General features: G+C 45.1%; 1 protein-coding gene across 5 annotated transcripts in view; it reads right to left on the bottom strand.

The window, feature by feature from the left end:
* OTULIN (OTU deubiquitinase with linear linkage specificity) overlaps window positions 1-8,266 on the bottom strand; it is a 37,901-nt gene extending 29,635 nt beyond the window's left edge. For 2 of the 5 annotated variants that reach the window (XM_041731729.1, XM_041731730.1), the window contains exons 1-2: window positions 8,007-8,266; window positions 350-426 (exon numbers count right to left, since the gene is read on the bottom strand). In XM_041731729.1, coding sequence (XP_041587663.1) covers window positions 350-426; window positions 8,007-8,158 — 229 coding nt within the window. In that variant the 5' untranslated portion in view covers window positions 8,159-8,266. Of the gene's footprint in view, window positions 1-349; window positions 427-6,074; window positions 7,982-8,006 lie in introns of those variants that run through there. The other 3 variants (XM_041731727.1, XM_041731728.1, XM_041731731.1) reach the window with 2 other exon arrangements.
* Between the last annotated feature and the right edge of the window lie 4,034 nt (window positions 8,267-12,300).

Genomic DNA, 12,300 nt, shown 5'->3' with positions numbered 1-12,300 from the left:
CATTTGAAATGAAAAGCGCATTTCAAATCCAAACTCTCCCTCTAAGAATACAAAGGAAATCACAAACTGAGAGAGGGTGGTGTCAAGGGTACACAAATGCGCACATGTGCAAAAATGACATGAACATAAAGGATGCAGAGAGAATATCTGCATTAAAATTTTAAAACCTCAGGAAACAGTATTCCTCAAACATACTCAGCAAAATGAATGATAGATGCAGGTAAGGCCATATACATAAGAATGCTTCCTAGGAAGCACATCTCAGCATTTTATGAAAATGGATATATTCACTTACCACATTTTCTACTATAAATAGTAAGAACTCACAAATAAACAATTCCAAACATACCTGATAACTCTCTTTCATGTGTAAGTAATTCTTTCTCCTTTTCTATTTCATCCGCGTCACGATACATATCCTCCTCACTGAAATCACACCAAATTAAGACATTTCAAAAATTGGTTGCACTGACATTTTCCCTCCTGTTACATTATGCACGTGTTTAAAAAATTTATTAGACACTAAAAGTCTAACTTTCTCATGTTACATGATGATGATCTGATAAAATATGAATCTTAAATCTTGGATGTTCATATTTCTATCATTCCACTTCAGGGTTTCTTAATTTCAATGAGATACTTAAACATCACTTTAGTGGCTACATAGCTCTGAGGTCATTTTAACTGTAACATTTATTGATATAGGCCCTCAACTATATTCATAAGCATCTTAGCATGTATCTTATCATTGAAGCCATGTCATGATCCTATCAAGTTCCATGAATGAAGAGAATACTAATAAAAGTATTTACACAGGAATGCAGGCCAATTGTATTATGTCACAAGCACATTTTACAATCACTAATTTAAAAACAAGGATAGGAGAACAGCAATTATTACAAGCTCAACAAAACTAAAAAACAAAACAAAACAAAAAAAAACCTTCCAAGGCTCCTTCTGCTCCCTGACCCCCACATTCAAGCAGCCAGTCACATGAAAAATTAGAGAGGTTGACAATCTATGAAAGACTCCTAACTCTGGGAAATGAACAAGGGGTGGTGGAAGGGGAGGTGGGTGGGGGGATGCGGTGAGTGGGTGACAGGCACTGAGGGGGGCACTTGACGAGATGAACATTGGATGTTATACTATATGTAGGCAAATTGAACTATAATACAAAACAAAAAATAAATTTAAAAAAAGAATATATCCCTACTGTCCCACATACCTGAAGTGCTGCCACTCTGACCAACTTATGTAATAGGTTTCTAAAATATCTAGTCTCATTTAGCAAGTGAACAAGAACCTACTATGTACTAGAAAGGGGAAAAAAACCCATTGGGTGCTAGACAAGGATTGAAAAAGGGTATTTCCTCTAACCCCTCAAGATAAGCCACAATTTGATAATGATGAGAAACCGAAATATCAACTCTATCTTTGCTAAAACCACAAGACATGTGAAAGCCCAAATAGCTTCAAGGGAGATGAAGAAACAGTAAATGACAGAGGACAGGGAAGCTTCCATGCCTCCATGCCAGTAAAGGAACATCTGCTGGATGGTAAGACAGTAAACCTGCAGAACCCTCAGAAGCACTTAGGAACTGGAAGTGTCAAGTACTTTTCAGGGTACAGGAGGCACCCAGAGCGGAAAACAAGGAAACTGGCTGATGTACACATAAAGTGTAATCAGACCCTCAAGTCCCTAGGTTTCCTCCCCATGACAGCACATCCCCAATCTTCACACAAGACAGAGGCTCCAGGCATGATGACACACAGGAAGGAGTTAGTTAATAACAAATAAGGACCTGAGTGAAGGACCTGAGATACTCCTGTCCCCAATTCCCTCAGCACCCCAGCTCCTAGTACATGGCCCAGCATAGCAGGGGGAAAGAAAGAAGGGATGAGCAGGAGCAAGAGATAGATGAAGAAGGGATAGTGAGAGAAGCAGATGAAGTGGAGAATCTAACATACCCACCTTCCCCATCTCACTGAAACCCTGTAATGGCTCCCAAATAAGCAGGGAAGTCTGTATGTAGACCTAGCCTGTATTCCACAATTCCTCTACACATACCCACGCTTCAGTCCAAATACTTGACCAACACTAGCCTACGCTTTTACATCTGTGCTTGGCTCAATCCATTCCCTTTGCTAGAATGGCTCACTGCCTAACATAGTAGGACACATGTGATATGGGTGATCCCGCTGTAGAGTGCCATGGTTAGAGTGAGGACCCGAAAGTTACAAGGTCTCATTAGCCCTGTGTGTGTGTGACTATGGAGATAAAGCAACTATACCTTTTGGTGCTTAAATTTAACCACTTAAACTTAACCACTGTAAAAAGGACAGTAAGAGAACTCATCTCTAAAGATTGTTGTGAAAATGGACACATGTAAAATACCAGCTCTCCAAAAAGTTCTTCTTATTCTCATACTACACCACTGGTGTGGAACACTAATAAACAATTCACCCACTGGTCATTTATTGTTCTTTTTTTTCTCTCTAAATAAAAGTAATGTGTATGGGCCTACTTTTTTTTATTTTTTTAAAGATTTATTTATTTATTTATTTATTTATTTATTTATTTATTTATTCATGACAGACAGAGAGAGAAGCAGAGACACAGGCAGAGGGAGAAGCAGGCTCCATGCTGGGAGCCTGACGCGGGACTCAATCCCGGGTCTCCAGGATTGCGCCCTGAGCCAAAGGCAGGCGCCAAACCACTGGGCCACCCAGGGATCCCCGGGCCTACTTTTAAAAATAGTGTGGGGCTGAAGGGACATATTAGGAAAAGATACTTTCCATGTTCTCCCACCCCCTGTGAGATTCCAAGTAAAAGGTATGGTGTCACCCAGGGAGCCTACAACTAGAGGTAAAAGCAAACAGAAACCAGATTCACAGGGACTATACATCAAAAGCCTAAAATAAAAAGTGACTAAATGTGTTAGTTCTTTTAATAATTTCATTATATTTTTTGGCCTCCGTTCTAATCTTATCAAATAGGAGAGAAATTCTGATCCTGTAAAATAAGCATTTAAGTGAACCACTTTCTTGACGTCATCAGAAGCATGTCTTTGGGCAAGCCACTTTCCTAATCTTGGCCTTGGTTTTTCTCATCTTCAAAGTGAGAAGAGCAGATAAGATCTGTACAATCTACACGGTTCCTCTTCCAGGGCTTAAGTTCTAACGAACTATGAACCTATGCATTGTTAAAAATTGTGCTTCAAGAGAATTCTGTGGCTATGCTGCAGGCACATGTGGCTCCACTTTTGTCCTCTTCCTTTTAATTTGCAAAATAACCCAAGTGCAATTGCAACACCAGTGCCCAGAGGAAGTTCTCTAAACAAGCATCTCTTAGTACAGCTACACATACAAATTTCCACAAAGGGCAATAGGAATAGAATGAAAAGAAATCAACATGAGAACTAAATGTGAAAGGAAGACAGAGTAGAAAGGAAGATTATTGGAAATAAAAAAGCACTTATTCAAGATATACAAATGCAGTAAAGTAGAAATGGGTGAATGGGAGGCCAGAGTACATTCAAATTACTTAAACCACAACCAGATTTCATTCAGATCCTGTGCATAAATGTTTGCTAACTTCCCTGGCCACGAAGGACAAGTATCCAAGGACGTTTGCTGACTTTACAAGGCCACAAGGAAACCGTATAATATGGCCTTTAAAGGCCACTTTTAAAATGATACTAAAGCTGTAATTCCTTGGAGAGAGAATAAATTTTAAGCAATAAGTTCAATTAGTATGGTCAGAAAAGATATTTAATAGCCAAAGTGAAATAAGTCATCCAACATAAGGGCAATCAACTGAAGAGATAGAGATGTGTAAGGACAAGAAAAATAAAAATATTATTTAATAGTTCACTCAATAATCTTTTGCTTTAACCTTTTTAAATATCAAAATATTAAAGCTGAAAATAGCAACAAAATATTTATATATTTATATTTTGTATTTATATAATTTATGCTTATCGTACATTATATTTAAACTAGAGGTTTGAATTTTTGTTATGAGAAGGGAAGGTAGTGAAATAATGAAAAGAAAAAGGATATCACATTGTAAGATAAAATCGTTATGACTGGTTTCAGAAATTTGGTAAACTTTTGTGTTTACATGTCAAGTTGGGGTGGGGAGTGTCTACCATTTGACACCGAAGAGGCCACTGAAGCTCAAACTCTCAAATGATCACCATGGCCAAAGGTTTCCTTCTAGAAAACATAAAAGATAGGTAGAAAAGTAAAACGAAGTCTTAAATGTGACTTGATATCTTGGGGACCACTGCATGTGAGTCATGGTCAATAACACAAGTGAGTTAAATTTTAAAACCAAAATCCTAGTAAGTTCTACTTTAAAAAAAAGTCTTTTTTTAAAGGAATTTGCTTATTCATAAGAGATACAGAGAGAGAGAGGCACAGACATAGGCAGAAAGAGGGACTTGACCCCAGGATCCCAGGACCATGACCAGAGCCAAAGGCAGAGGCCCAACCACTGAGCCACCCTGGTGCCCCTACTTAGAAAATTAAAATTCTCAGTTTAGTATATTGTTATTTTAAAGAATGTATTTTCTTTTTAAAAAAATTTTATTTATTTATTTGACAGAGACAGAGAGCGCGCGCACCCACACATGTGCACACAAGCAGGGGGAGGGGCAGAGGGAGAGGAAGCAGACTCCCTGCTAAGCAGGGAGCTTGATGTAGGCTAGAACCAAGGACCCCGGGATCATGACTTGAGCCACCCTGGCGCCCCTAAAATGTGTATTTTCAAGCTCCCATTCTCTTAAGCTAGAGATGAAATATCTTATTCTTAACATCGAAGCAATATACATGATTGAGTCAACTACATGATTTTGCATACCAAATTATAACCCTTCTTGATCTGTTCAAAGACCTGCATAAGAATAAATGTTTAAAAATTTAATTTAAAAATGGTTACCACATACAAACAAAATTATACTGTTGCCAGGAACAAAAGCTATCAACTAAAGTCATAGAGCTCAGTGAAGCAAGGCGTTTCTGTAAAGCCAATTTTTCAAGTTCTGATAAAAGTAAACATGTAATATGAAAAAAGCCAATTCTAATGTATATGAAAAACTAACAAGACAGCATTGCAATCACTCACCATTTTGAACATTTGCATTAAGTTCCCCTTAGTTGTCTAAAAAAGCTAAGCTGAGTATGGCTTTATTCAGCTTTCTAAACTTGAACGCTGCAGTTCACGCTTAACTTAGCCTATCCTAGAAGACCAATGGCCCAGGCAGTGTTGGTAAGACAGTGTCAACCGCTGTGATACCAATGTACCTTCCCACAAATACACAGGAAAAGCAAAGACCACTCAACCCAGCCTTTCTCCACCACTTAGCAGTTTTAGAGATAGGTGAACAACACATCAAATGCAGGAAAGTACTGACACCCAAGCCAACATTCCACCTCCCTTCTGCAAGTGGACTTTCCATGACTGGCTCATGCTACTCCACGTGACTTCTAGAGGTGTCTGGGGACAACCCAGATATCCTCAACAATGAGGTTTGAAACAGTCTTTACTTCCAGGTGGGAGAAGGGATAGGAGGGAGTACCTGTTACCTCATCAAACATAGTCCCACAGGAGCTAAGAAGTGAGGTAAGTGGGACAACACATTCACACAACAACATATTTAGCAACATCCAAGAACAATGGTTTAATGACTTATTCACAGCCCTTTTGAAGATCCAAAGCTTTCATTAGAACCTTGGCCCAGAAAAACAAATATACATAAAATTTTACCTTCAATTTCAGAGGGGTTCACAAACATGTTCCCCACCACACACTGCCAGCCTATGGACCCCAGATTCAAACCATGTCCCGTCATTAGGCAGACAAAGATGGGCCTTGCCATAATCTTGCTTCTCAATTCCCTAAGCATGTCTAGCCTGGCCACCAACCATGTCCCAGGACCATCTTTGTCCTTAAGGATGGTAGTTTACTTTAGCTAAGGGCAAGAAGTAGACACAGTCTCAGCCTCAAATGCGGGGTGGGGGTGGGGGTACAGAGTGGTGAGCAGAGGAAAGAGCACAGAAGACATGCTCACAGGAAGAGTGAGGCAGCTTCAAGGAAGTCAACTGAATCTGGTGTGACCTGAGACTTCTTCAAATCAGACCGTTAAGTCATCTGTAAGCCATCCTTAGGGCTTGTCCAGGGGATGCCAGCCAACAACAGCTCTCAAATGAGCTAGAGGAGGAAAGGGGAAGGTCATTATAAATCATGCTCCTCTGCCTGGTTTTGCTGAGAGAGCCAGAAAAAGATGGAGGTAGGTTCCCACCGAGGCATCAGGAAACTTGGCCCTGAAACCTACTCCCTGTCTCCCTGGCCAAGAAGCACTTCTGTTACCTGCAACTCAGTTTCCTAATGTGTAAAATGGCAAACCTAGGCTGGGTGGTTTTGTTTTGTTTTGTTGATTCCTTTCAGACTAAGTCTGTAAATCTATTGACAGCAGTAAGAAGTATGCCTCAAAACCTTTTCATCAGCAAAGAGCCCTCCTTCCCACTGTGGCCTAATTCCCCAGGTTCTGACTCTGGAAACCACATACAACAGAAAAACTTGCCAAATAACTATGCATACTTTTAGGAACACGGTTCTGGATTCAAAGTTTCTCCATCTCGAAGAGGCATGAGAATGCTAAGGTGCAGCTTCTGAGGGGCACGGTCTCTAATTGGGGTGTCATAGCTCCGACCACCAGGGCAAGAGCAAGGCTGCAACAGTTAGAAACCAGGATGGGCTGTGGAGGGGCAGAAGCAGAAGACACTCCTTCTCTCTCCCTGCAGCCCAGCCTGCTCTACTCTCTGCAGAGTCAGAGGTGCTTCTCTAACCCTGAAGAGAGAGACCACATTAGCTCACACATGGGCCTACATGGTGGTTTCAATTAAAAAGTAAAATGATACTACTTAAAACTTAGGATATTTCATTAAAAAGTCAGGATACCCGGATGCTTTGAATACAGAAAGTCCAGGAAGCAAAGGGTAGAACCCAGTGGCCTCTGACCCCAACAGTGATGGACACAGCTCTCCAGAAACCCATGGTCCACACCTGGCCTCACTCACTCAGGTCACCTGCATAGCTCCTGGGGTTTGAGACTGCCTTTGCCAAATCTTTCCCAGTAGCCATAGACACATTGCAAGTGGATAATAATACCATCCCAAGAGGGTTTGGGTGCTCAATAAATGAGAAAGTCAATGCCCATGGTAAAGAACCATACACATGAAAGTTATTATAATACAGTAGCTGCATGGGCCTGCCAAAGATTGCTTTATAGGAAATGCCAAAAAAAAAAAAAAAGTCACATTTGAACGCACCTAATAATTCAACTTGCCAGCCAATAAGCTACCTGTCAAAATAGTTATCTGAGTGCTTTCATCAATTTTGGAATTCAAAGGCATTTATATGTGCCTAGAACCTGAATGTGTAGGAAAAGTCTCTACACTTCAAGTCTATATTCGGCTTCCACCTCACTCCCACACCCTTGCTAAAATCATCAACGCTTCCGATTTATGCTGCCTTCTTTACAATTCACCAAACAGTTGATCTAACCAGCACTGCCCTCCGTATTTAAAAATCAAGGGGGAGGGGGGCAGCTGGTTAAGCCGTTAATGGGCAGGGAGCGCTGGGTCAGACTCCGTCCAAAGCCTGTCCCACAGGCGGGAGCTCATGCAGCAGCCACGGGCCTTCCGGGAGCTGTTTTCCCTCGGCTCCGACCGAAGCACCCTCCCTTTCCGCCCCCAGCAAGTCGGAGGGAAGATGCACTGGGCGTTAGTTGACAGTACGCTTTCCGGCTCGGTTCCCAAGTTCCCGGCGCTCTGCCGCTAGAGCCTCGCAGAAAGGAGAACAGAGGCCGCTGGGGGCCAGGCCTGGGAGACGGCGGGCTCGGAGCGCAAACGGCCGAGCGCGCCTCTCCGTCGCCGCCCACCCGCCCGGGCCCCAGGGAGCGACGGGCTGTCCGCCCGCTCCGCCGCACCCCCCGACTCACTGCTCCGCCGGGCACCGCACCGCGGCCCGGGGCTGCCCGCCGGCCGCCGCCTTCCCGCCCTCCCGCGGCGCGGCTCCCGCTTCCCGCGCCGACTTCTCGGCGCAGCCCGCGCCCGGCCACGCTCCGGGCTGGGGCATGGCGCCCCGACTCATGCGGCCGTCTCCGAACGACCCGGAGCCCCACCCGTCCGGGCGCCCGGCCGCAGCCGCCACCCCCGCCGCCGCCACTCCCAGACCGCGGCTGCCGAGGCTGCGCAGAGCACTTCCGCACGCGTCACAGCCGCCCGCCCCGCGGCCTCCGACCCGCGGGGAGGGGGCGTGGCCTCCGGGACCCGGCGGGGAGGGGCGTGGCCTCCGGCACCCGGCGGGGAGGGGGCGTGGCCTCCGGGACCCGACGGGGAGGGGCGTGGCCTCCGGGACGCGGCGGGAAGGGGGCGTGGCCTCCGGGACCCGGCGGGGAGGGCGTGGCCTCCGGCACCCGGCGGGGAGGGGGCGTGGCCTCCGGGACCCGGCGGCCGCGGAGCCCTTCCGCGCGGCGTCGGCTCCTGCGGCTGCGCAGGCGCAGCCCCGGACGACTGGGGCCGCCGGCCTGGGGCGAGCACTGCGCATGCTCCACACGGCGGGCCCCCGCCGGAGTTCGTCGGGCGCCGGTGCCGCCGGACGTGGCGGCCGGGCCGAGGCGTGACGGGCAGGCCCCGCGCGGGCGGAGGGACGCGTCCTTGGGGACGGGGAGGCGAGGAAGGCCGGCTCGCTGTGTGCTCGGGCGCCGCATTCTTCCCAGTGAAGTTCGATGTTGGAGAATATGAGCAAAGGGGAAACGTCGGGAGAAGGCGAAGTGTCTCGCCCCGGGGAGAGAGCAGAGACCCCTCCGCCGAGCAGCGGCCGGCGCGGGGCGGGGCCGGCGAGCGCAGGACCGCGGTCGGAGGGAGGCGGCCCGCGGCGGGCACCTCGGCGAGGGGCCGGGACTCTGCCGAGGACGCTGCTGCAAGACGGGCGCCGCGGACCCGACCGGGAAAGGCTTCCTGAGGCCGGGGAGGCAGCTCGTGCTCCGTCCTCGCTGAGACATCGGAACCCGGCGACTAGTTTGCTTGTTTACGTAGGTACCACGAAGTCTTATCTTTCGACTTTTTATTTTTTCGATATTTTATTTGAATTCGATTTGCCGACAGATGGTCCAACACCCAGTGCTCACCCCGTCGCGCACCCCTCAGTGCCCCCGCCGCCTCCCCTTCCACAACCCTTTGTTTCCCAGGCTCAGGAGTCTCTCTTGATTTGCCTTCCTCTCTGATTTTTCCCCACTCAGTTCCCCTCCTTTCCCTTATAGTCTCTTTCATTATTTCTTACACTCTGCTTATGGATGAAACCATATGTTTGTCCTTCTCCTGCTGACTTACTTGACTCAGCATAATACCCTCCAGTTGCAAACCCGTGGAAGCAAATGGTGGGTGTGCATCCTTCCTCATGGCTGAGGAATATCCCATGGTGTATGTAGACCACGTGATCTTTAACCATATTCATCTGTCGATGGACAGCAGGCTCCTTCCACAGTTTGGCCACCGTGGACATTGCTGCTGTGAACATTGGGGTGCAGGTGCCCCTTGTGGGGGAGGGAGGTGGTGACTATTTTAAAAGACCACTTTGTTAGAGAAAAGGTTGGAAAGGGATGAGGCTGGAAGTCCAGTTTTGGGGAGACTGGAGAGTAGTGGGCATCAAAGGGAGAAACTGAATGGAAAAGAAAGACTATTTCCTCCTCCAAGAATATTGGAGGAAAGTAGTCAAAAGGCACAAACTTCCAGTTACAAGATTAATTATTTATCTAAATAATTAGTAGGGATGAAATGTACGACATGATGACTATGTCTAATGCTGCTATATGGTACCTAAGAAAGCTTTTAGGAGTAGATCCCAGGAATCCCTTGGTGGCCCAGCAGTTCAGCGCCTTCAGCCCAAGGCCTGATCCTGGAGGCCTGGGATGGAGTCTCACATCGGGCTCCCTGCATGGAGCCTGCTTCTCCCTCTGCCTGTGCCCCTGCCTCTGTGTGTGTGTGTCTCTCATGAATAAATAAATAAAATCTTTAAAGCAAACAAAAAAAGAATAGATCTCAGCAATTCTAATAACAAGGAGAATTTTTCTTGTATCTCTCTGATAGTTGTTAACTAAGCCAATTACAGTAATCATTTCACAATATATGTAAACCAAGCATCTTGCTATACACCTTAAATTCATACAGTGATGTGTACCAGTTTTTTCTCAATAAAACTGGAAAAAATGATAAAAAATACTCGTATTTTGAGGAAAGAACCATGGGATAGATTTTTTCCTTTAATTCGAAAAAGTAATAAATGCATGTGCTAAAAATATTCAGAGCATACAAAAGAATATAGGAGTTATATTTCCAATGGCTATTAAGGAAGTGGGATTAGAGTGGGTTGAATAATGTCTCCCAAAATTCATGTCCACTTGGAACCTCAGTGAGACCTATTTGGAAATTGGGACTTTGTAGTTGTAATCAGTTAAGATGAGGTCACAATGGGTTAGACTGGGCCAGAAATCCAATGACTAGTATCCTTAGGAAAGGATGCTGAAATACATAGTGACAGGAAGTATGGACATGTGAAGATAAAGGCAGAGATTGGAGTGTTGTGAGTATATATGGAGAAATGCTGGCAGCCACTAGTAGCTAGGAAAAGGCAAGGAAAGATAATTCCAAAGAGCCTTCAGAAGAAGCGTGGCCCTGCTGATAACTTGATCTCAGGCATCTATCCTCCAGAACTATGAGAAAATACATCTTTAATTTTTTAAGCCCTCAGTTTGTGGTACTTTGCTGTAGCAGTCCTAGGAAACTAACAGATGAAGACTTATAAAATTCTGTCAGGCTGAATGTATTAATAAGGGCCCACCAAGCAGATATTCTAGATACAACATGTTACCTCCAGGGATTAGAAAGCTAACAACTTGTTTGAATGGTTACTGAATATGTCTTTTTCTATTATGCATGTGAATCTGGGAAAATAATCATAAGATGGGTTTAGGGACCCACTGGGCCCACTATAAGAAGGACCTCAGTGAAATCCTATTGATCACTTGACTTCCATCCACCCCAAAGTGCTTACACTAAATGAAATGCCAGAACTGCCTAGGATACTATTGAGGAAGGTATCCCAAGCCTTGGAGGTAAGTGGGGTTGACATGTTAGAATGAATTTATCATGTAAGACTTGCTCACCCACCCCTGGAGTGTCCAAAGGACACTACCCTTCACCATGACTATGAGAAGTAAATATACGAGGGAAGCCCCAGCATCTTTGAAGATATGCAATTGCTCTTCTCTGTAGTCAGATACATCTTACAGTGGAAACTATCACCATCAAACTCAGATTCCTAAATGCAGTGGGGATAAGGGAATCTTATCCTCCCCAAAAAATGCAGGAATGCAGGAACCAAGAGGTGGCACTTAATTGTCAAAAACTAGATAGGTGTGGTTACTGTAATGGACAGCTGAACCAAAACAGTAATCAGAATTGTCTGACTTGCAGAGACCTATGACATTGGCCATTTGATCATAGTGTCCCTAGGGAAAAAAAGAAATGGACAATCTACTATTTAGTAGATTGGTATATTGCTCATACTTGGTATGAGCAGAAGAGTTCTAGGTCTAGCAAACAAAAGTCCTAACTTGCACCACCAGAACAGAGTGTCACATCCCCTCCACTATTTTTCATACTTGAGCCAGGTTATACCCTCAGAACTCTTTGAAAGAAGGAGAGACCAAGTCCTTTTGGGGAAGGACCTTGTTCCACTGCCAAAAATGTATATTACTAATTTGTTCCCAGCCTTCCCCAAAGGGTCCTATGGCCATCTATCAGGGTGATTGCTCACTGGGGAAAAGGAAATAATCAGACTTTTGAGAGATTAGTAGACAGTGGGTCTACTTTGACACTGATTCATAGAAACCCAGAACATCATTGTATCTACCAATCAGAGTGTAGCGGCTTATGATTAATGGAGTTTTAGCTCCGGTTCATCTCACATTATGCCCGGTGGGTCTCTGAACACATCCTATGGTCACTTCCCCAGTTCCAGAATGTGTAATTAAAATAGACTTGCTCAGCAACGAGCAGAATCCTCACATTGTTCCCCTGAGTTGTAAAGTGAAGGTTGTTATGGTAGAAAAGGTCAAATGGGAACCACTAAAACTGTTTCTGCCTAAAAAATGTAAACCAAAAGCAATACCACATTCTTGGAGGGATTGCAAAGATTAGTACTACCATCAGGGACTTGAGAATTAGAGATGT

This window comes from Vulpes lagopus, chromosome 17 (genome assembly GCF_018345385.1).
Source record: "Vulpes lagopus strain Blue_001 chromosome 17, ASM1834538v1, whole genome shotgun sequence".
In the NCBI taxonomy this organism is placed as follows: domain Eukaryota; kingdom Metazoa; phylum Chordata; class Mammalia; order Carnivora; family Canidae; genus Vulpes; species Vulpes lagopus.
Note: the sequence above shows the minus strand (reverse complement) of the source record. Positions and strands in the feature narration are given on the sequence as shown.